The sequence below is a fragment of the Drosophila erecta genome, unplaced genomic scaffold, assembly GCF_003286155.1.
Source record: "Drosophila erecta strain 14021-0224.00,06,07 unplaced genomic scaffold, DereRS2 tig00000092-arrow-pilon, whole genome shotgun sequence".
Lineage (NCBI taxonomy): Eukaryota > Metazoa > Arthropoda > Insecta > Diptera > Drosophilidae > Drosophila > Drosophila erecta.
The window spans coordinates 11,435,496-11,461,180 of NW_020825207.1; the positions used below are offsets into that span (position 1 = coordinate 11,435,496).

At 45.3% G+C, this 25,685-nt stretch overlaps 1 protein-coding gene across 1 annotated transcript; it reads left to right on the forward strand.

The window, feature by feature from the left end:
* The first annotated feature begins 895 nt into the window (after positions 1 to 895).
* Positions 896 to 25,520, forward strand: LOC6547840 (BMP-binding endothelial regulator protein). The gene is made up of 7 exons (XM_001975015.3): positions 896 to 1,867; positions 13,404 to 13,706; positions 16,604 to 16,692; positions 21,334 to 21,427; positions 21,519 to 21,701; positions 22,399 to 22,611; positions 22,988 to 25,520. Exons 2-7 carry the CDS (start codon positions 13,526 to 13,528, stop codon positions 24,481 to 24,483), a joined length of 2,256 nt encoding a protein of 751 aa, XP_001975051.1. The 5' UTR covers positions 896 to 1,867; positions 13,404 to 13,525; the 3' UTR covers positions 24,484 to 25,520.
* Positions 25,521 to 25,685: the final 165 nt, after the last annotated feature.

Here is a 25,685-nt window from a genome sequence, read left to right on the forward strand (position 1 = left end):
CCACCTGACACCCACTGATCTAATCAGCATTCTTTGCACACTTTTGAGCTGCAATTCATTCATGGTTCGATTGGAAAACAATCTAATCAATACTACAGCCGGGGAATGTTTTTATCAGCCGGGAAAATACCTCCGTGACACCCAGCCACTCGGAATTATCAAAACAAAGAAGTCCAGGCAGACTGCGCGGAATGCCAGTTGACAAATTCTAATTGGCAAAAGTTCCCGTAATCGAATCGTTTTGAATTGATTTGCCTACTACGACTACAGAGGTACAAAGGTGTGTTGATTCCGATTCCCCGGTGGGGGGGGGGGGGGGGGGGGGGGGGGGGGGGGGGGGGTGCTTCTCATGTTCGCCCTGCTAACACTTTGCCATCGCCGAGGTGTTCATTTCGCTTAGGAATGTGTGGATGTAGATTGAAATTCGATTTCAATTGCAATTCTTGAAAAGTGCGCCTTTGAAGTCGGCTGCCCGAAACTTGGTTGCTATTATTCAGATAGCAACTATCTGAACTATGCTATCTCCATATGCTCTACGTATAAAGCATGCAACTACAATGAATATAGAATGTGTGTGTTATAGGCGCTGTAAAAATCTAGTAAAATAAAGTATAGCAAATATATTTTGTGTAAATTATTATAAACAGAACATTTAGTTCATAACTCTAGAAGTCATCTTTAAATATAGTTTCTATCGCGACTGGCGTTTGTGCCTCCACCCCAGAAAAGTCTCCCAATCGCAGAAAAATCGCAGCAAAGTGCGAGCCCCCAAAAATCGAAGCCCCAGCGAGGCCCCAATCCTCTGCCGCTGCGCTGCTTCGCCTTCGGCTCGGCGGCACGAAGGCCATCCCGAGCGAAGACGAAGGCGAGCGTTTTCTCAGTTTTCTCAGCGTTTTTTCCGCTTTCAGTGCTCAGTTCAACTTTAGCTGCGCACGCGAGCGGTGCGGTTTTTCAGAAGCGCTCGAGTGTGGCTCGTAATTGTGATTTGCTGGCCAGGAAAATACCTCTGAAAATCCATCGGAAAACTCGCGCGCGATTTTCACGTTCGCCGATTCACACACGACGGCGACGATCGTTTTGTGGAGCGTAATTACAATACAAAACGTAGTCTGAACGCAATTGAAATGCAAAACAACATAGGCGAATTTTAAGTTTGTTATCAACGCGACTGAAGCTTAATGCGGCGGGGCTTAGCTTGATTTTCTGATATTCTCACTTGTGTGATTTTCCGATTTTCTGTTTTTCTGCGTGCGCTAATGCGTCGTTTTCCACTGGCACTGGCTAGCAGTGTTTTCCAGCGGGTCTGGCGAATTGGCGCGCAATTTCATTGAATTGCATTGAATTGAACGCAAATTGCAATTGAACCTTTGACGGCGTCGACGGACAGCGCGCACAACGTGGCGTATGCGTAATCTGTGGCAAGCGAATCGAAGTACTCGCAATCAAATTGAAATTGAAATGCAAATGCAAATGTAAATCGAAATGGAAATGGAAATGGGAATTGAAATGAAAGGCGCGCGCCGGCTCAAATAAATTATGCGCCAGTGAGTTCTAAGTGCTTCGTCTCTTTCCAATCGCGGTGTGGCCTCTCTTTTTCGCGCAGTAATACGTATAAAATAGTACAAATAAAAAATAGACCCAAGCCCAGGCAATTGAAAATGCGATTCATATCGGTTCGAGTGGCAGCAACAACAGCAACAACTAGACGACGACGACAACAACAGCAGCAACAACAAGAAGGAGCGAACTGATGATCGCTGGCAACATGTCAAGCATAATTAATTTTCGATTCCGCCGATTTCTTGCCACCAGCCGCAGCAGCAGCAGCAGAAGCACCTCATCTGGAAATCTGGAAGTGTAATTACGGGTAAACTTTGCGTCTTTACTTGTTCCTTTGTAATTAATCTTTGCCTCTCCCCGATTCCCCGATTCCCTGATTCCGAGATTCCCCGATTCCCCGATTCTTTGTTGCTATAATACCAAGTGCGATTTTGTTTTATTATAATGCGAAACATATAAACATTTCACTTATCTGTGTGTATCTGCGAACGTGTGTGCTATCTGCCTTTGTTGTTTCAACATTTTGCGAAAATTGTTTAATTGTTTGGATTCTATTATCACATTTGGCACTCGCTCTTGTCTCTCGCGTGATTTCTTTCGAAGTGATTACTGCCTAGCATTAGGAGTTGTAAAATCGGAATCAAATGCCGATCAAATTGCGAATAAGCAAACATATGTTTGAGTGTCTGGCAAGCAATTAATTGTGAGCATTTGCATAGCATTTGGCATGGCGCAAATCACATTTGGATTTAATTGCCCAGCAGCCATTTGGGCAATCATTTAACAAACCCAATTCAAAATCCATTGAGGCGTTCTAAGTAAGCTTTTCGAATGTGTACCGACTTTAAGCCGCTTAACAGCCACCAACTAAGTGAGCGATTAAACAAAGTGCCTCAGATTGGGTGCATGAGCACAAAACACCTTATCTGTTGCCGGGCATGAGTCAGTGGTGATACATATTGTTTAACCAATTAGTAACGGTGTGTCAAATATCTCCAGGTGATATATGGATATATAAGCTGGCCAAGTGTCAGGCCCGGCTGATAAATCACTGCAGCAGCTGCAGCTGCAACTGCAACTTAAACTCCAATTGCAGCGGGAATTGTCACTAAGCTAATCGCTGGCAATTTCCTGTATTACCCACACCGAGCCGTAAAAAGTACCATCCTTGGGTGGACGGGGCCACAAATAGGGAATACAATAAACTGGCTCATTAGGAGGACAGTCTGCCAGAAGGACACCAAAACAAATTACGACTCCTGGGGCAATGAAGACACAAGGCGAAGATACAAGTCGAAACGCAAACATAAGATCCAATAAAGTATGCACGGCAAGAAAAACACGGAAGGATTCTTCTGTACAGATAGGAAATTCATATTTAAGTAATACACTTTTCAGAGATTTCTCTTCCAATTCCAATTTGTTTTATTAAATTGTTTGTATGGATTCATGCATTAAACAATGTTTCTTTGATAGTTAATGTGTCATTAGTTTACAACGTATTCTTTTGCTACATTCTTCATTTATCTCTGTGTAAATAACACTGGTAATAACTGCTCTTTGCAGGGGGGACTGGAATTGGGATTGGGCTACGTTGGGGGCGGGGCAGGGAATAAGCCAAAGCTACATGGGTTCATATGAATGTGCGCCGGCATGTCCATGAAACGTCCATAGAACAGACGTCTGAACAGACTAGCAGTTCGAGCACTGGGCTAAACTGGCGACACACCAGCCCATGGATGACAGTCCCCCATTGCCATTCCCATTCTCATTCCTATTCCCATCCCCATCCTTCAGCTCCCCAAGCCAATCCCCGATCCTCGGATCCCCAGTTGCAGTGGCAGAGACGAACGGACGGACTTTCCCGTACTGCCTAGGTGTCGCTTTTTGTTGTTGTTTCTGTTCGCTTTATAATAAAAATGCAACCATACCAGTTTTGCCAACTGACAACTCACATACACAGGCGGCGGGGCCAACTCGTTTGCCCCTTCTGTCCACCGACCAACATCAACATCAACATCAACAATAACAACTGCAGCTACAACTACGAGCTGCATGTGAATTCGGTTTCAAAAAAACTATGTGTTTATACCCTTGGATCAAGGGTAATTGAAGTGGATGATGTTGTTTGCTTAGCTCCGGGAATGGGCAATGCTCACAAGTTGGGCAACTCTTGAATGAAGATGGCCAGAAAGAAGCTCTTGTCGACAGTTGGAAAGTCCGTTGAAAGGAGTTCATATTTAGCGATTGAGAACGGGATGCTGAAGGCAGTTGTATATAATTTCGGTGGACATAAAAATGTGGTCAGATATTTGGAAATATACTGTGCGCTGTGAAAGGCCGAAGGATATTTTCTCTTAAATTTGATCTTTTTTGCGTTAGTAAGAATATGCTTTTCTAATAATGTCCTATGGACTTCAAGGAGCTACAAACCCCATCCTGCGTGCTTTCCAGGGTATTGCCTGTTCGGTATTGCATGGATACGATAGGATACGATTCGGGTTGCGCCTCCCTCCCGCTCCCGCTGGCCACGTTCACGCACCTGTCCAGGCACAGCAGAGCCAGGCGGTCTGCGATCCGCGATCTGCGGTCTGCAATCTTTGGGTTTGGGGGGATTCAGTTCTGCTCCGCACACTGGACTCTGGAGAGGAGCGATCTGCAATCCGCACGCTCACCTGGAGAGGCGAGCAGCAAGTGCAACTGGTGGCCTGGCAGGTGTTTTGTTTGTTTGTTTGCTGCACTTGATTATGCTGTCGAGGGGGTGGTGCTGAACGCGGGGGGAATGCGGTCTGCAACACTGCCTGCATAATAATAATCCAGCAATTAAAATATGATCGCATAATAACTCGACACTCGCGCGTCTGCTTATGATTTATGGTTCAGCTGGTTCGGCCAGCGACTGTTAACTTATTTATAGAGATGGTCCAGCTATAGAGCCCCCATTCCCCACACCCCATCCCCCAATCCCGATTCCCGTTCTCCGAAGAATTCTTTTAGTGGGGTAATTGTGTGGCTGCGACTACTTTTTCCGCCGCTTGTTCTTCGGCTCTCCGCATACTTTTGCATTCGCTTAAAGGTAAATTGCTGTCGCCAAGCGCCAAACGATATAGGAGACACCCCTCGCCACCCAATGTTTGCCCACAGCACCCCTGCCCCCCGCTCGCTTCAAAGCCCCCGATTCAAAAACCCCCTTTTTTTAAACAAGCCGGCTTGGCTCGTTTCGTTTTGGCAAAACCCAAAACAGAAGACCAAAGAGCGAACGAAAAAAGAAGACTGAGAAGCAAAAAGCAAAACATTTGATACGCCCCCCCCCCCCCTAGCGCCAAATGCCCCCCAAACGTCCCCCCTTGTGACACCGCCTGTCCGACTGTTGCTTCTAATAAATAATTTTAAATGCTGACTACAAAACGAAACCGAACGGGCGGAGCGAAGTGAAGTGAAGTTTAAGTGTAACCCAATAGCCAAGTCGCGTTCTTAATTGCCTGCGTGGGATGTGGGGCTGTGGGACATGTAGCTGCCACACGGAGAGCTTGCTGCTGCTGTGTCTGCCGCAGCAAGATGTTGCAGCTGTGCAAAGTGGGCCAGGCCAAGTGCCCAAGTGCCCGCTACTGGTGGGCTTTGGTGGGCAGTGAAAGGCACTGGTGGGTCCAAGTCCAAAGTCTTGACACGCATTCGGGGGTAGTTTCTACGACCGCCAGACTCTGTTTTCCATTTTCATTTCCATTTCCCCATTAGATGGATAGCTTATGACGTCAGCCTTTTTGTCGCCATATGTCTAGGCTCACACGTACGCACCCCACACACTCGCACACACACGCACACACACACACACGCACACACGTAAGCTGGTGGGAAAAAGCATGCGTCATCGCAGAGTCTGTCGATTGCAATTTCACCAGCCCCCACTAACGATTCTGTGGGAATCCAGGCAAGGAATGGATGGGGTCCCTCTCTCTGCGTCACACAAACAAAAAAAAAGATAATTTCGCCATGACACGCAACGCAAACACTTGCACACACTCAAAGAACCACAGAGCAATTTCCCTTTTTGTTGTACAATCACAGAAACTAATTAATATTTGCAGAACAATACACGGCTAATAAAAATTCCTCCGATAAGATATTAAAAATAGACAATTGCCCCGTATCTTGCCATTCTGGTTGTGCCAGACTAAACGGCGTGTACTTTGGCGATTAGTGGAGTCTTTCGAGGGTTAATAAAACACTCTTTGGAGGGCGGGCTGTTGAGTACATGGGGTAAGTTTTGGGTAAATAATAATATACATAAGATATCTAAATATCTTAGTAAAAATTCAGGATATCCTATCATAGTTTGTTATTACATATATTGTAAAGATAAAAAGCTCGCTTTAATATTTATTGATTTTCTAAGCCCCTAAGAAACGCACTACTTCCACCAAGCTTGGCACAAAGTTATTCGTATTTTACTTATAAATAGAGCTCGCAGTGCTAAACTTAAACTTATGTGGAGGGGAATCAAAGTTTTCAGACGTTCCATGGCCTGCCCTCCATGCACCACCCAACTTCCCTTCCGGCTGCACTGCCTCATGCAGAAATAAACTAGATTACTAATACGCCGTGTTGTGCCACATTGTGCTCGGGTTATTTACAGTCAGCAATTGCAACAATTTACTCAGTGCAGCCAGACAAAATGGCGGCAGTGGCCGTGCATGTGTGCTGGTGTCCATATCGCCGTCTGTGTGTGTGTGCGACCTCGCTGACAGCATTTGGTGCGTGCCATTTAACTTGACAAGCTCATTTGTTGCAACAGCAAACACAGCAACAGCCAGCTGTACATATGCCAAGCCAGCAAAAAACGAACATTTGTTTACAATATTTATTTATTTACTAACATTCATTCCTATTGGCCTGGCAGGCAGTCCGGAGTCCGGACCGATTCGACAATGTCGGCCGCGTTTTGGCAGCGGAATCAGCAATTCGCCCCGAGAACAAACAATTTCAATTGTCGGTGCTATAATCGTACATGCGGGCTCGTAGCAGCATGAAGCTATCTGTATCCATATGTGTTCGCGACCAGGGGGAGCTGGTAATGGGAGTAGTAAAGCACCTTGATAACAGCGCTCGTGTGGCGCTTGGCTCCACCGTTCATAAATCCCACAAATCGCCAGCCGCCAGTCGCAGGCCGAAGTCTGGGCGGCAATATCCATCTTTTGTCCGAGTGCGACGAGGGTTTAGATGAGCAATTTGTAGTCGCAATTTCACACAAATTATGCAGATGGCACAGAGAATCCTCAGGCTTTTAGTTTCTCGCTGCTCTGCTCATTTGTATGTAAATGTATTAATGTGCATTTATGTATTTCCTATGCAAAATCCACGAAAACTTGTAAAAAAAAATCGGAGGAAAATAAAACACTGAGATGCCCATAAAAATGGAAGCAAAAATTTGTGATAATCATATGTTAATTTCATGTTTCTGCTGCGGCACTCCAATCATAAACAGACTAATTTATATGAGTTTAGCAGGCCTTAACTTCTGAACGTCAATAATAATAAAACCAAAAAACAAACTGAATGCTTATGAGATAGGAGACGAATATTTCTATGAAAACTGAGGGAAACTTTTCTCCAAGTCACGGAACAACTATTAACGATTTTCTAAACACAGCGAAAGGTAAACACCGCAAATAGTCCTTTACCGCTGCCAAAGAGCGATCTGTTTATTAGCTTCGACTTGTCACTAGTTTTTGGAACAGCTAAGATTTGAACTCACATTGTTGCCGTAATTGAATTAACACCTACCGGGCAAGTGCTGCCCGTATTTGTGGCAGGTTCAACGTCACGACACCGAACTAATCGACAAATAAACAAGCAGACAATCAGAGCGGTCGAAGCTGATCAAGTGCAACTGCACCGGACTGCGAGTTGTCACACGGGACCCCTTTTCCCCGGTGATTGCATGTCACAGTCGAACACTGAAATCGTAGAGCCAAGATATATGGGCACATCAACGTGAATTAACAGACACATTAACCGATAACCGATCTTCAAACACGAAACACGGACGAACAGAACGAAAGACTCTGGCAACGAACTCAGAACGAAAGACTCTAGAAACGAACTGCCAAACGAAGAAGAGGAAGAAACGGAAGTCTAGACTCCAGCGGCGAACTGAATCACGACTGCGGAATGTAGTGTGCCATATGCCATATGCACGGCCGACCCGATCGCATCACAGCCCGCATATAGAGGTAATATTTTTTATAGCCATATCAAATTTCAAGCAGCAGCAGCAGAACGGAGCGACAGAGCGAAATATCGTCAGGAGAATCATTTGGAGTCGAGCAAAACGGAACGGATCGCAACAGAACTGAGCAGAACAGAACTGGCTGTGGCGCCCAAGTGTTACCCCCGGCACCTGTCCCATTCAACTCCCTTTCGGCCAACACCCCCCGGCCATCACCTTGTCTTGGCCACAAAGCAGAGCTGAAAATATTCAAACAATTCGCATTTGCGTGCTAATCAATAAATTTGCCTGTGAAAACCATTTCGATTGCTTGTATCAAGCGAAACTTGTAAGCAATATAGTGCAGACCGCTAGTCGACGGTAAAATACCCTTCACAGACATATTTCTAATGACAACTTTATGGGTATTAATAAAACTTGTCTTCCATTGGATATAATTCCAAATTTATTGATGCATTTACGATGAATCAATTTGATATCATGTATTATTGAAAACAAAAGTAATGTTTATACGATGATACACAATTCTTGCAATTCACTTAAAGCTTTGAGCTAACAATGCCTTAAATGAAGGAAAGTCCATCAAGTCGTTAGTATAACATCTATAACTGAGAATAAATAAAAGTGAGATTTCTGTTTACCCGGTTCATATGACAAAATCGTTATGTTTGATAACAGTTCCCGAGGATTCGTATATTTTTTCTGGCTACTCGGAGATTGTCGTTAAACAAATGTGCCAGAAGCGGCTACCAATTCACAACAACAACCAAAATATCATAAAATCGGGTTCCGCACGTCACTCGCTGGAATTCCCGTAAATCGTCTGCTCAAATTTGTTGCTTGTTGTTTTTTTCTTCTGTTTTTTGTTTGGTCCGTTGGCTGGTTGTTTCTAAAAAATTGTTTACAGCTATACAGCCTCATATTCGACCAATAAATCCGGTTTTCTTTCGTACAAAACAAAAAGAAGGCAACGAATATTTTGTATACGTAGTGTTTTGATTAACTTTCGCCTAAATAATTGCACAATAAAAAATTGTATGGAATTTCGGTTGAATTGGTTGTTTTGATCGCATTTTTAGCTCTGCACATACATACATATGTAAGTTCGACTTTGGATTGATCCCAAAACATAGATACTCACACACGCAATACCAAAACTGTGTCTGTCCATCAATTAATTGTACGGTTCGGCTATTTATAGATTTTGCGGTAAATTCGCTAATAATACTCAAATTTCAAGAGGCCAGCACCCGCACTCTAACGCCCATGCCCCTCGCCCATCAATTCCCCCACCATATTTGCCCCGAGTTTATTAATAATTTGCAAGCCGAACCGAACCCAATGAGCAGTTAAGAATAATAAAAATCGCTTTATATGATCCATGATTCATGGCCACGACAACTCCGTGCAGAGACTTCGCTGGTGCTTATATGGCCAAGATTCTGGGGTGACTAATCGGCTAGGGAAATATCATCGGATCGGATTGGAGTAATCTGGTGGCGGACCCAAAAACGGCATTGAGTTTATTGGCTAATGCTGATAAACAGATGATCACAATATGTCCACAAAACCATAAATAGAGATTTTGTAGATTTCAAAATTATGAATATACATTTTTTATTGGGCTTCAAACAGTTCCAGTTTGGGCAATTGAAAATGTAGCTTTTATATTCCCACTGCAAAAACTCTCTTCCAACTCGATCTAAGCTACTATTAATTAAAACTTGTTTTAAGCAAGCAATTAATATTCATTTAACTTCAACCAATATCTGTTTTTATTTCAGCCATATGCACTTGATTTATTATACTTTAAGGAGCATTAAACTTAAGGCATTATTGGAGATATAAACATTTTCATGTAACTTCAGCGTATGGGATATTTTTACTTAATTAAAATGCTAGTTAAAGAAAACTTTTATTGATCAAAATGTTCACTTACTGGGTTTACTAATATTTGTATGGGTTCACTAGTAATCCTTTAGGCATTAAGCTTAATGACTTATACTTTGGCCGATACATTATAAGTAGAAAACTTTCATGGAACTATTATTTGGTTTGAAATACATTTAAATTTAAAGGAGAATTTCAGTTTATACCTTTCCTAACACAGAAAATCGAGTTAAAAACCCTCGAAAGAAATCGTATTTAATTAAACCATATGATGTGTGACTTTTATGGAGCACTTCTTCCGGCACATTTGGGCTCGGCTCGATTCAGTTCTGTTCTGTTTCATTCGCTTGGCAATGATTCGAACGCTATTAAAATCGCATTACCCCATTGTGAGTGAGGAAATCGACGGAGGACGGAGGACAGGACCAGTTTGAGGTTGGTCTTCACTGTGGTCCTGGCACTCCGCAGTTGGGCTGGGCCCCATCGATGATGATGATGATGATGGCTAATAGCTTTGTTAGCTTTTATACGTTTGTCTGGCTTGTGACTTTATTATGTCGTTCGGTGCATTCGTTTCTTTTGCGTTTCCCCTCCCAAACTCCCCGGCATTCGAAATTGGTTAACTGTTTTCTTGTTGTTGGCCCATTGTCTTGGGCAATCGGCAATCGTCAACGTCATGGGCCTTGTCTTCATCTGCTGGGCTGCAGCTGTAATCGGTTTGGGCTTGGGTTTGGGTTTGGGTTTGGGTTTTCGGCTTGGTTTCAGTTTCTGTCAGATGGAATTGTACCAAATAAAGCTGCGTCTTGCCCCGAAGGGCCTGGCATTTGACAAATGTGCGTTTTTAGCCATCTCATTGTTGTGGCAAACAGACTTCAATATGCAAATACATTGAAATTAGTTGCCAGGCGGCGATCGGAATCAGCGGGGAGGCTGGAGTCGTGTCTTGTAGTTGGGCCGTGGAATTTGCATGATTTGCCAAAGTCTCTGGCTCTCGGGCTCTTTTTTTTGGCGCCGCTTGCGGGGGATTACGACTGATCTGGGGGCTTAATGGCCATGTGGCTGTAGGTTGTAAGTCGCTGGCATTCCGCTGTTAATTGAATTAAGCCAGCGACATGGTCCACTCCGAAGGTAATTGGCAGGAGGCAGGCCGGCCGGCCGGGCAGGGCTTTTAAGTGGAATTCGCGATGGCGAGAGTGTGATAAGGCCGGAGACGGAGGATGGACTTGGTGCGAGGAGTGTATATATACCACCGATCATTAGAGCTCCGTCTAGACGCCGTCTGCGTGCCATGCGTAACCCTTTTGGGGAGTCGAAAAGCCAGAACTTGGGGCCCAGAAAAGAACAGAGCAGAACAGAACAGAACCCTAACCAATTTTCTGCAGCTCAAGTGCAACCCCGAGCTCGGTTAATTGCCCTGGCCTTGTCGGTTGGGTTGACGCCATGTCGGGAACCATTAGAAACCCCAATGCCGGCCCATAATCACTGGCCCTTGGCTGGCGAGCACTTTAATTGGCACGACATCGTCGTCGTCGTCGTCGTCGCCGTCGTCGCCGTCTAAGTCTGAGCCATATAATGCCGCCCGACTGGGCCACAATTACACACATTACATAGGTCTTAGGAAGTGGACCTCAAATTAGGTGCCCTGCTAATTCCCACTATTGCTGCGATCGATCGGCTATTTTGGGATCAACTTTGGGCCCCCGTTCCAGTCGCGGCATCAGACTTCTCAGATTTCTCAACTCATTCACTCAATCGCACATTAACCCCGAGCTTGAAAGACCAACTGATTTGGCGATTTTGAAATTGCGTACACTGCACACATGTGGCACGATCACCATTGCCATGGGCATTAAAGTATGAACAATGAACCCACACGATAAGCCGCGAACCCAGGCGATCCAATTGAAATCAACTCTCGAGCTCGCGGGCCCTTGACCAAAATCAAGAATCGTATTTGGAATGGCAGATGAAGAGTGCTCTTCAATGGAAGCGATGGGGCAGCCACCGCGACATTGAAGCTCACAGTTACATAATCGGCGAGAAAAACTGAAAACTGCGACTCGTTTCTTTGGCAGCGCAGAAATTCTCAATGGCGATTAATTTCGAGACCTTCACTTTGTCAAAGTCATCTAATTCTTGTGCTCGAACAAAGAGCCATTTCCTAGAAACAGCCAGCTGAAATAATAAACAACATAATTACAGTACACAGAGTAGTTCCCACTTTTGATTTGCATTGTCCTTGTCAACTGACGCCTGACAAATTGCACCTAATCGCAGGGAGCGGGCACAAGTACTTGTACACCACTTGGAGCGATCGTCACGTAGTCAACCGCTGCACTCGCCAATCCTCGCCTGTGTGTGCTGCGTTATCAAGTGCAGAAATTAACATATTATTCAGGGGTTAATACGTACATATATGTACATATGTACATGTGTATAGTCCAGTGTGAGCTTAGGTCTTATCAGGTCGGCGAGTGTGACAAATATCAATGAATGGGGGTACATCGCCACAACTTGAAATAGGTACAATTGGAATCGCGTGAATAAAAGTTCTACTGCATTTTTGTACATTTGTGGATTTCTACAAAGGGGATTCGTTGGCATATAGAGCAGGGTATCCACAGGTCCATAGGCATACCCCACCATGCCATCCACTTGTTCGAATGCCGCTGACATTTGTTAGGTCAAGCACCGATTTGGGCCGGCCAATCCAATCTCTCTTTGCAAGCGCTCCCGATCGCCGCTGGGTGTGTCACCCGATCTCCGATTGGGAATCGAGCCGGGTCTTGGGATTAAGCCGGGGATTGGGATTAGCGCTTGGTGATTCACAGAGATTCGTATCCGCATTTGGTGCGTTCGGCGTTTGGTTGGCGCCACTTTGAAGCGGCCACAAATCAATAAAACATCAAACAGAAAACAAATAATAAATAGCCGACAGAGAGGCTGAGCAACAGCAAATCGTTGGCGAAAATCGCGGTGCTGTGCTGGTTCAAGACAAATAATAAAATATTATGCGCCATCGAAATTAATTATAACTCAAACAAGCATTACAATATTCCCTGGCTGGCGCCAGCCCGTCAAAGATCATTAACATTTTTATGATCCGCCAGATTCGAACAAAGAGCCACCTCACATAAGGCTCGTATCTGTTGTTACCTGAGCCACCACCACGCGCACACCTTGGGATACATAGATACAGATACGTGTATCTACACGGATATGCGCACCCATAAAGCGCAAAACTAATAATGTCCAGCTTGTTTAACACCTCCCAAAAAGAGGCGTGGCGAGGGCTGCTCTGATGATTCGCAGAATTCGAACGGCGCCGCTATCTCTATCTATGCATGCATATGTATATGTATGTATATGTTATGGCCGCATCTTGGGTTCCGGGCAGGAGTCGTAAAACCCAAAACGGGATGATTTACTATACTGGCCGAAATCTTTCACCCTGGGCGGCAAGTGTTTTGCACTCTCCAAAAATTGAAAACACCAGTTGTTGCACGGACACAGACACAGAGACACACAGAGACACACACCCAAACTGACACACTGACAAATACAAATCGGTTCTAAATTTAATTTGAACAACAAAGTTGTAGGTACAAATTGGTACAAGACACCTGCAGAATATCCAAACAATTCTATTTTCGCCCGCTGCGCTGTTATTTTTAAACTAACCGGCTTGATCGTGATCTTTCTCCACCCAAACACAATTTCTTTCCAGTCATAATTCACGCGAGCCGCATCCACAACAAAGAAATAATAATTCGGAGAGAAGTGTGTTAACGAGAAGTGGGCAGAGGAAAAACTAATAAAGATTTCCGCGAACATCGATCGATTGTGAAAATGTGTTGCCAATCAAGTAGCCAGTGGAAATTTCCTGCGCAGCAGCCTAGAAAATCTTCGGCGTCAAGGCGGCGCCTCCCTGGATTTCGTCTACGCACCCAGGTCCTGATCCTCATCGTAGTCCTGATGGCCCTGCTGCAAGGACAAACTGTCGACGCCGGGGCGGGAAACAGTCTATCAGGTGAGTTCACTTACAGAACTATATATGTATGTACATTACGGTTTTACTGGGTTCCATTACGGTTTTACTGGGTTCGAAATGGTTATAATTGCTGTTGGACTTACATGGTTTTCCCCTAGTTTAATTAATTCCTTGGGTAATTTGCATATTACTGAGATATTTCTGGGATTAAAAATCGGATCTGTCAGTTTCAAGTTTTAAAGAAATATGAGGAGACCTGAGCGATGGTTTTCGATTTCTATAAAATACAATCCTTGACTATTTTCTGGAGCAGACTAATTACCTCGTTTAAAAGTATTTCAACGATGATTTGAAGCCCATTTCTAATCAGATAATTGTGTTATCACTTTTTTTTGGTCATAAATTTTGATTCCAATCCGATCGTAAAACTTTCATCTAACCTTGATGAAGATCCACATTCCAGTCCGCTTGAAAACCATATTCAAAAATGCCCCCAGATGTGTACATCTAAGCGGCTTGCCAGACTTACTTCAGCTTATGACTATGAATCATGGATTTTAACTGATTTTTACGAGCTTATAACAGCTTTAACTGCCAAGCAATATGATCGGTTATAGAGTTATTTCGAGCGTTTTTCTACGGAACTATTTTACGATTTTTAGCTGAGTCAGCCTTGTTTCAGCCTTTCACTGGCCGTTGTTTCCATTAATTGCGAATCTATCACAAAGAAATCAAAGACTAAGCACACATGTCTAAATTTCAAAACTCATGGCATGTAACTTCAAATAACCGAAAGTGTTTGGTGGTTATGACTAGGCATAGAAAATTCAGATTGAAGATTTAGGGGGAACTTTTAGAAGTTCCATTTATCACGATTTTCAATTTAAACTGGGTTGCTTTAACAGTACAAAATGCAATATAACTTATATACACGGTTAATTTATATGGACTCTTTTTGATTTACTTCGAACACGTGGCTCCGTCTGCCGCTCCCCTTAACCCCGTCACCCCGACCACTCTCCTTTAACCCCCCCTGCTGCCCTTCACCTTCAATTCACTGGCGCTTAATCGGCGACTTTGATTAATCGGCGAGCGTTTGTTAATGGAGGGGAGGGGGCCCCTAATCGAGGGGGTGGTCAGCGGCTTTAGCTACTGACTGAGCATATTCAAGCGCCGTCTGTGTCGCCAACACTGGCGCGATTTTATTTTCGCTGTTTTCGTCGGGGCTCCTCTAAAAAAAAACACACAAATTGAGTGGGCTTTTTTATGGGTTTTCGAGTGTGTTAAATGTAAATAAAAATCGAATAAATTAGATATATTGCAATGCCGATATCGGGTTACTTGAACCAAGTTCATTAACTGTTCTAGTCGAAAAGAGAAAGGAATGTAGAAAGTCTCCCGCCGGCGAACATGATATTTGTTTTTTATTTCGTCTCAGGAAATTTCCAATTGATTTTGAAAATGTGGGGAACATGGGGCAAGGCGGGGGAAATCAGCAGGACACAATCAAATAACAGGAAAGGGTGGACCAAAAACAATAATCATCCGAGGCCCACAGTCAAAGAACAAAGCGAACCAAAAACAAACAAGCGACCAAATTACACAGATTGTTGCTGGAGGGGAAGGGAATTGATCAAGTAGGAGGAACCTCGATAATAACACAGAATAAAACAAAGTCCTAAAGCCGCCCACAGATCCCAAGACCCAGGAAAATCGAGAAGTGGAGAACCAAAAGGTAGCTCGCGTACACAACGAATATCATTGGGGTCAAATATAATATTTTCAAGTGTTTAAAAGCAATTATTAGAGTTTTGTTCCTTCTAAAGATCTTACTATAATATATGTCACTTGTTACAACATATACATTTTATAATTTAACCAAATTCAGGTAATCAGATACACTTGACACGACATACAAAATTACACAATTTAAAGTTATAACACACATTTGTTTTATGTGTAGCGCCGGCGTCTTCATTTATTGCCCTCAACAGCGGGTGGGAGCGAGAGGGAGGAAGTGTGTGTCTGTGTGTGTTTATCAGCGCATTGCAGGTGGTCCTCGCATTTTAGGAAGAAGAAGAGCGGGCTCAGCCTGCTGGGATCGTGTCTCCCCCACTCCCTCACTCCCGCAATAAGTTACCTGCCTTTCCGTCTCGCTCTGCCTCGACGTTTCCGTTTACCTTTTCTTGCCCCATTGTTATGATTGCTGCTGCTGCTGTTGTTGTTGTTGTTGTTGCTATTGTTGTTGGGGCAACATGTTTAACATGCAACGCTTGGCTACTTTGGACTTAAGCGCCACCAAAAGGGAGAAGGTAAAAACCAAACAAAGTGGCAACTACAACAGATTGCGGCAGAGGGTACTTACACTGAGAAAATAACTGATAATTTTTGTGTTAATTATATGTTTTTTAAATAAGTTTACGATACAAGATTACGTCTGTGCGACTAGCTACATTACAACCACCAAGGAACCAATGGAACCAAAAAGATGTCTTTATTTTATTTGTCATAGGAGTTAATAGAGTAAGTGTGTGTTACCTCAAAGGGCACATATCCTTGAAACAATTTCTTACAGTGTACAGTAAGCACGCACGTACATATGTACATAAATCCAGAGGCCTAATCTCATTGACCTGCAGAGGGAGATCAGATTGAGATGCGCAAGTGGACGAGGTGGAGAGGGTGGATGAGTCCATTTTGGGTCACGTGGTCGGATAAGATCTCGGTCGGTGGGCAATTTCCGGCGTTCGTACACGCAATGAATCGTCTTGTTTGTGTTTGTTTGGTATTATTGCATCAAGAGTCAACGTCAGAGGCAGGAAATGCAGTGGGTGGGGTCGAGGTCGGGGTCCGAGAGGGCACTACTCACTCACCACCTAATCCAACTCCAACTGCAGGCACATCACTAATCCGAGCTCCAATACTCTTTTTTGCAGGCGTGCGGCAATCCTGCTCGAATGAGGGAGAAGAAGTCCAACTGAAGAACCAGCCGCAGATTTTCACCTGCTTCAAGTGCGAATGCCAGGTGAGTCGACTCCAGAAGTGCTTGCCACTTTAATTTCGCATTTATACCGCCATTCACCGCGCCGACTCTGCTTGCCCCCTCGGTTTGCTCCTTAAGGCTCCACGGATCCTTGCCAAGTTGGCGAGTGGAACTGCTTTTTGGCCTCGATAAAAGTCACTTAAAGCGAAATGAAACAAAATGAAACGAAATGAAATAGCATGAACACGCTTGCTAAAATAAATCTCGTGTAACCGACCCGCCCTCCGTCCTTTTCCCGCCACCATCTATCTCCCTCTCAGCATGGGACGTCGCCAGTGTCCAGCCAGCAGGACATTCAGACTCTTGTCATTGCAGCTACATCCTTAGCGGCCTGCCAAAATGAAAAATACCGAAAATGCTTTGAATATTTCGAGCTATGTGGCGAAGAAATTCAAGCAAATAGTACACGCCTTTAAGCTAGACAGAAATGGTAGAAATATCATATTATTCAAATGTAAATCTATGCCTGGTAAAGTGCTCTGTGTAACAGGAAAAGAGTGTGAAGCAGCTGAAGAAATGGCCGGAATCTGTCGGAATGTTTGAACATGTTTGCATTTGTTTGGCTTCGCCACTTCCTCTCGCCAGCCTGCGTCTCTGTCTCTGTCTCTCCGTCTCTCTCTCTCCCTCTGCTGAATTTTTTATGATCCAAGGTCGTCAAACGGGTTTCGCGCCGTCATCCGCCGTGTGGGACGGGTATCACGGGTACTACAGGCATCATGGACACGGGCACGGGCACGGGCACCGCGGTATCGGCATTGGCAAGGGTATTCGATCTCGGCACTCGATCGTTTGACAAACACTTGGCGCCGCCGCCGTGATTTTTCGTCGCCAGCAACCGCCGCTCTCTTTCACGCAGCATCCCGCCATCTCTTTCCCTTTCTGTCGCGGCTCAAACGGCGGCTTCGTGTCGTCATTAAGCGAGCGCGTGCTCATCTGTCTGATCGATGAGAAGCGAGTGGTCGAAGGGGGCACAGGTGGAGGGGAAAGGGGCCAGCGGCAGGGTTGTCAGCACGCAGCGAAAAAAGAGTTACAGGTTGCAGGATCAATGTGAGTTCAATTGATTTTGATCATTAGCTTATCCCTGGGTTACTATAATCGACAACTTGTGGCTAAGAAGTTCTTAGTTACCTAGTTAGCAGAAGTTAGTTAGAACTTGACTGGAATATGGTTTGAACAGAATTTCTGTCACTGTAATGCTGTCGTGAACCTGCTGCTAATTTAGCGCTAAGCGCTGCTAAACGCCGCTGCTCCAATTTGAGCGGCAAGCGTTCAGGCTGGCGCCGACCGATCAATCGCAGCGATCCAAGATCGAAACGATCCAAGCGATCCAACCGATCGATCGATCGGCGCTGAATCTTTTTTCGCCTGCGGCTGAGCTTCGCTGCGATGTTATTATTATTTCCATTGTTGCTGCTGTCGTCGTCGTCAAGTGGGCGTAACCGAAATTAAAAAGCAGCAGCAAAATCAGCGGGGGGAGCGAAAAAAGACGCAAAAGCAGCAAAAGCCGCAAAAAAAGATACGATACTGGCGCCACCTTACTGGGGAAGGCGCCATCGGTGTATATCCGTCTCTTTCCGTAGCGACCGCACGCTGCATCTCTGTCGCACGCGCTGGGGATTCGTCGCGCGGACTCATTAAAAGTTCACGAAATCGAATTCGACCCGTGTTGGAGGCGATTTCTCTTAGACGCGCTCTTAAGACCCCAAATCAAAGCGCTCGCCAATGGAGCGTGCAAGGCGTTAAGCTGTAATCGGGGCTTGAACGCATAAAGCCGATAAATAATGCTCGCTTATTGGGCTCCCGTAATGTAAGTCTGTCTGGGAATAACCAGCCATTTAAGTCGAAACTTTACGACGCGCGTTTGTTGTCTAAATATATATGAATATACGTTCATGCATAGAAAGGACTTGGAAATCGCCAGGGACATTCTGAGAAAATGGTACTCCACCCCCTGAGGAGGACCACAAATTTTCGCTTTATGCGAATATTATGCTGAATCCGCTGAATTCGCACTTAATGGCTTATGATTTAAACGGTTTTCGGGGGGATGCTCTCATCCACGATTGAGCAGGACTTTTATGGGGATTTTGCAAATTAAATTTTTGTACTCTGGAAATGGGTAAACATGTGATTAGAGGATACAGTCAGTGATTGATAAATATTAACTAGACGCTGGGAATTAATATTAATGCAGAAATGTACAATGCTATAGTGGAATAGTGGAACTGGGATTAGCATTTTTACTTTACTTCTGTATTAATATTAATAAGGGATTTACGATCGCCAGGGGCAAATCAGCAAATTGAAATCATTAGAGCTGTTTTAGTGTGCATAACTTTAACTAAATAAATTCACTTTTACCAATATGGAATTCTAGAGCACGGGCAAACCAGATTTGGCCAAATATTTTCATACAGGTCTGCCGACTCCTTTCCTGCAAATTCTTGGGCAGACCGTTCTAAACCCAAATCGAATCGAATTTCAATTCCGATTCCAAGTCCAATTCCGATACCAATTTGAGCCGTAGCCCACAAGTGACAAAATACACATGACCATAAAACCACAAGACTGCCATTACCATATTCACATCGCGTCTAGAGCGGCAGACTCGACTCCAACCTGGCCAACTAAACTCCGAGATGGCCAACAGAAAGAGAGGCTCGGATGGATGTGGAGATGGAGATGGAGACAGAGACGGAGACGGAGACGGTGTTAAAACCGATCATGTTTTGTCAAACGCAAGGTCGTTAGAGGCCGTTTGCAAATGTGGTTCTGCCACTGTGGCAAACACACTCGCACACTCGCACACTCGGACACACAAAGTCAGAGCTTGTTGTTGCTGCCGTTGACTGCCGCTGGGCAAGATCGAAAACAACAGCAACAGCAACAACAAGCACATCCATGCCCACTCTCCATCATCCACTGCTACTTAGCAGCTCGGGTTGCCATCGTGGCGCCTTTGGCTTTGGCAATCTTTCGCAGAAAAATGCCTCAACTTTCATGTTGGCTGGGCATATTTCTATACCGGTTCCCGATTAGAAAGAAAGAATTCCAAAGCATAAACAGCTGGATGCGAGTTGGCCGAGACCAGGTCGCCACTCTGGCCGGATTTTAAGAGCATGTGAACTTTGATCCGCGAGATACGCTGAGCGATTACAGTGATACTCAATCTGTCAGCTTACTGCATTTCAAGAAATGCACTGAGAACAATTGTCGCTGAGGCCTGATTCGGTTGGATTATGGAAACTCAGAAGGCGTTTGTTTACTACTAAGACGTATCACAATAATTGCAATACATTTTGAATAGGTCAGTGAAGGCATGAAAAACATCAATACAAACTAGTTAATTTGAAAATGAGCTCGACCTTTACTTAAGATAATTTTGTTTTTCGCGTGGAAATGGGGAAAGGGGCTGGGGGAGTTACGACAATGCCGCACTAAAGTGCCATTAAAATTCCAACTAACAACTGCCATTAAAACTAATACGATGATAAACATCTCGCAGCCAGGGACCGCGACTGAGACCGCGACTCTCGAGATTTTCATTTTCATAACAATTGCAAATTTTGCACGTTGCGGCCCCATCCAAATTGAGATCCAATCTGGTTTGCTTGCACTAAATTATAGACACACACAGATACACGAATACGCGGCGACTCGGAGCGGAGACTCGGAAACTAACCAACATTGTTCAGAGCAACTGCATACAAATTAGTGAAATATTTTGCCTGTTTTTGGTCGACATCTATCTAGATTTATAGATACATTTACAATTAGTGGCGGCTCCGGCTTCGACTCGAGCTCTATTATTACGGCCCCGGCTGGATCTGAATCTCAATCTGAATCTCAATCTGGCTTTAACCTGTCACAGCCAGCAGCTGTTCCACTGCCTCCACTCAAGGGTTAAAGTTAAAGGCAACACCAACGGCAACGGCAGCGGCAACTGCAACTGCGACTGCAACTGCGACTGCGACTGCAATAGCAATTGCACAAGCCGGCCAAGTTGCAACAGTTTGACTTATGATCGACATCAATTGCAAGGCGCCCCGCTGCAGCTGTCAGCATGTCGTTAACACAGCCAAATGGCTAGAAAATCCAGATGCATAGATACGCGCATATAAATATATGTATATCTGAGCCGATTTGGTGCTGCTTACCTTTACCTGTGGGCAGGCAATCAGCCGAGGGATCAACTAACGAGCTGCAAAGAGAGCGCGGGGCTTTTGGTCTTAAGGATAAATTACTGCAGCATAAATTAGTCGACTTTGCATAATCCCAGCTCATTTTCCACCTTGACTTTCAGCGAACAAACTCAAAGCAATGCTGTTCATATATATTCATATACAAGCCAAAGGGAAATCTCTTCTATAACTAACAAACCAATTGCCACGCCCACAGCAAATTGCAGTGAAGGTCAGAGTTCACAGCTTCATTGAGCAATGGCAATTTCAAAAGCAATTGCTGGCCACTTAATCAGGTGGAGCTGTGTTTTAGATAGACAGATGTGCATTCTTCACTTGGCTAAGCGCATTTGCGAAAATTGCTCATACGCCCCGTGGAACGGATCAAACGAGTCAGTCTTAATACTAATGCAATGTCGTTCATTTCACCCGATACTTACAGAACGGATTCGTGAACTGCCGAGATACTTGTCCCCCAGTCAATGACTGTTACATTCTGGATAAGTCGAACGGAACTTGTTGCCGCAGGTGCAAGGGTAAGTTAATATATCCTCTTTTTCAGTAACAAATTCAACTATGCACGGTATTGGAAAGCATTTATTTATGTGAGTTGCTTTCATTCCACAGGCTGCTCTTTTCGTGGCAAGTCGTATGAGAGTGGCTCGGAGTGGAGCGATCCGGAGGATCCCTGCAAGACGTACAAGTGCGTGGCCACCGTGGTCACCGAGACGATCCAGAAGTGCTATTCGCAGTGCGACAACAACCAGTTACAGCCACCACGACCGGGCGAATGCTGTCCCACCTGTCAGGGTGAGTCTTGGGGCCAACTCGATTACATCCAGACCAGTTCCCGTGCCCAGTAGCATCACTCACTAAAATTAGCCAAAGATCCCGCTAATGCCTCATAATCGTTAGACAATAGAGCGCCCGACCAGCTGGACAGGCGGTCCAATGCAGCATAAAATATGCTAAAACGTTTCGAAATTCCTAATTATGTACTAGAGGGAAAACAAGCCCAGGCATTGCCCAACGCGAAGTAGATCATCGCAGATAGTGCCAGCATATTTATGTCTCTATTACCAAAATGATTTATTCATGGGCCCCATCTGCCGCGATCAAATCTCCCGTGATATGCTGCGATCCGTTGATCTGTTTTGATCTGTTCTCCACGACGTGGCTGTTATTGTTGGCTCCGCTTATTTATGGGCTTTAAATTGTCTATTAAGGCGACAATGTCGCCCCGCATATTCGCATTGCGATCGCGGCTGAGCAAACAAAAGCAACACATCGAATCTGGGGGCCCTCCTATGACGCTGCCTATGCAAATGCGGTAGATGCCGCTTGGAAACCCGTTTCGCCTTGTGGAAAATTTCTTGGCCCGTGGCCAAGCAAATCAAACCCAACTAAATCATAAGTGTCCGATGGCTAATGTCTGATGTCTGATGTCTAATGTGTAATGTCTAGTGTCTACTGCTAATATCTGATGGGATTGCCTTGTCGTTTTCAGGTTGCAAGATCAACGGGCAAACGGTGGCCGAGGGCCAGGAGGTGGACGCCTCCATCGACGACCGCTGTCTGGTCTGCCAGTGCCGCGGGAACCAGCTGACCTGCTCCAAGAAGACCTGCCCGGTGCTACCATGTCCCATGTCCAAGCAGATCAAGCGTCCGGACGAGTGCTGTCCGCGCTGCCCGCAGAACCACAGCTTTCTACCTGTTCCAGGTGAGTTGTCATGGGAAATAGGTAATAGTTCACATTTTTGTGGATATGTTTCATAACGTGTATAAACTGAAATTAACTTGAATCATACACAAGTTCGTTGCGAATTTTATGCAAATGGAAAACTGAGGCACTTCAAAAAATACAATTAACAAAGCCATAAATTCCAAAAATAATTTTTTAAAAAATGTGATATATTAGCAGGTTATTTATAAACACTATATATACGCACAGGTATATGGAAAACCAGAAATAAGTATTTTTACTTTTTCTAATTCCGTCGAAGTCGAAGTATTTTAGAAGTATGAAATCTAAGTTACTAAGCCTTAATATATGACACTATGAAATCATATACATCATATTTACCTTCATTTTCCAGGTAAATGCCTCTTCAACAAAAGTGTTTATCCGGAGAAGACGCAGTTTATGCCGGACCGGTGTACGAACTGCACCTGCCTGAACGGCACCTCCGTGTGCCAGCGACCCACCTGCCCGATCCTGGAGTGCGCCGCCGAATTCCAGGAGCCGGATGGCTGCTGCCCACGCTGCGCCGTGGCCGAAGTGCGGAGCGAGTGCAGCTTGGATGGGGTCGTGTACCAGAACAACGAGACGTGGGACATGGGGCCGTGTCGCAGCTGCCGTTGCAACGGCGGAACCATCCGGTGTGCCCAGATGCGCTGTCCGGCGGTCAAGTGCCGGGCGAACGAGGAGCTGAAGCAGCCGCCGGGGGAATGTTGCCAGCGGTGCGTGGAGACGGCCGGCACGTGCACCGTTTTCGGGGATCCCCACTTCCGCACCTTCGACGGCAAGTTCTTCAGTTTCCAGGGCAGCTGCAAGTACCTCCTGGCGTCCGACTGTCTGGGCAAAACGTTCCACATCCGGCTGACGAACGAGGGACGCGGCACGCGGCGTGCCAGCTGGGCCAAGACGGTGACCCTAAATCTGCGAAACTTGAAGGTCAATCTCGGCCAGCGAATGCGGGTCAAGGTGAATGGGACTAGGGTAACGTTGCCCTACTTCGTCGTAGCTGGTGGCCAGAACGTCTCGATTGAGCGCTTGGCTGACGGAGAAGCGGTGATGCTGAGATCAGAAATGGGTTTGACCCTGGAGTGGAATGGAGCCGGCTTCCTGCAGGTCTCGGTGCCGGCGAAATTCAAGAAAAGACTGTGTGGTCTGTGTGGCAACTTCAACGGCAGCTCGCGTGATGATCTCACGGGGAAGGATGGACGAAACCATGGGAACAACGAGGTCTGGCACTTTGCCAATTCCTGGAAGGTGGGTGGCCCCAAGTCCTGTTCCCGCAAGCGTGAATTCCTGGCTGCCACGCCCACCTGCGACAAGCGCAAGTCGAACTTCTACTGCCACCCACTGAGTGTTCCGGCGCTCTTCGGCGAGTGCCACGAGCGGCTGAATCCGGAGAACTACAAGGCCGCCTGCCGGATGGACGTGTGTGACTGTCCATCGGGCGACTGTCACTGCGACAGCTTTGCGGCGTACGCCCACGAGTGCCGGCGACTGGGCGTCCAGCTGCCGGACTGGAGGAGCGCCACCAATTGCCCCGCAGGCTGGCGTCGCAATGCGACGTTGTCAAGCTTCAAGGGCAACCAGTTCTACGGCGATCCCAACTTCAGACGGTTGAAGGGTCGGCGGCGGAAGAACAACCAGCTGAGGCTGCAGCTGCAACAGGAGCGCCAGCAGCGGAGCAAACAGGGCCAGAAGGGGCGGCACAAGCCGGGAGGCCACAACCAGCTGGACAGGCAGGGCCACAACGGACTGGACAAGGATCAGCTGCAGAAGGAGTTCATCCTGAAGCATGTGCCCAGCAGTTTGCTCTATCCGCGTGCGCCGGATCGCACGCCGCCGCCCCTCCACTAAGCTAGTTGTCCGTTTAACTTTAGTTACCCATTTAGTTACTACACACACACACACACACACATTCATGAGCACGCCCATCCACACAGACACTCTCGCGGTGGGGGCCGCAATCCATAGCATACTTTTAGAGGCCCCCAAAAGTGCCAGAGAACGTGGGGAAACCCTAGTTGAATTCGCTCCCATGACAGCCCGGCCACAGTATTAAGCTGAACGTCCTCTGGAGTAGGCAGATATAGATAGTCCGGATACACATGATACACGTGTATGGTATTCAGACACACACACATAGCATCGAAACCCATCCTGTCGCCATTTTTGTGTAGCCTAAGTTTTATTTATTTTAGCTTTAGTAATGGAGTTTTATCTGGAGAGCCTGTTGTTTGTGTGCCTGTTTTGTATTTGTATTTGTACTGCTGTATGTGTGTTTCGTCGCTGCGCTGAACTAAACTAAACTGATCTAAAAACAAACTATAACTATAACTTAAACTAAACCTAAGCTAAGCTTTAGCTAAGTGTACTTAGAACTTAACGCACTCCTAGCGAAAGTACTTGATAATGTTCGCTTAAAGTATAAGCTCAAGAAAGGACGAGGATGAGGACCTACCCAACTACTATGAGAACTGCACAACAGTATTTTTGCTTAGTTGAAACTTGACGAGCCCCAGATCCCCAGCTCCCTAGAACTCAAACCTACTTAACCAACTCGAAATCCCGCTTATCTCAAATCGCAAAATTAACCAACTTTTATCCAAACTGTGTTAATATCTATACAAATATCGCCAGCTATTTATGCACCTAACCGGCGGAAAGGGGAGACAGCTCTTTGCCATTTTTCGATTCTACAAAATAATCAAGTTTAAAGTTTAATGTTAATGTAAAGTACTATAATAACTCTTTATATACTACTTGTATGGCTGGAACTGTAAGTTTACGATATATTTGAATACCCAAGAGATGAAGAAAAAAAACAAAACAAAACGAAAACGAAAACCAATGCAACAAATGCAAGTGGATGAAATCAAATTAAAATATATGAAAACAAACTATACCTCATGTTTTATATCGGCGGGCTATTTCAGAGTATGTGGTAATATATGAGGACCCTAGGGGCGTTAAGATTAAATTAAATCTGTGAGAACTGAGTTGAACTATAATGACCTGTTTGGAAAAGCCAACCAAAACCATGAAAAAGACATCGCTTT

Excerpts from the sequence above, each read along its gene's own strand:
- LOC6547840 (XM_001975015.3), top strand. The coding sequence starts at position 13,526 with ATGTGTTGCCAATCAAGTAGCCAGTGGAAATTTCCTGCGCAGCAGCCT. Across the intron at positions 21,428-21,518 it reads TTGTTGCCGCAGGTGCAAGG|GCTGCTCTTTTCGTGGCAAG; the intron begins GTAAGTTAATAT and ends TTCATTCCACAG. Across the intron at positions 22,612-22,987 it reads CAGCTTTCTACCTGTTCCAG|GTAAATGCCTCTTCAACAAA; the intron begins GTGAGTTGTCAT and ends TTCATTTTCCAG.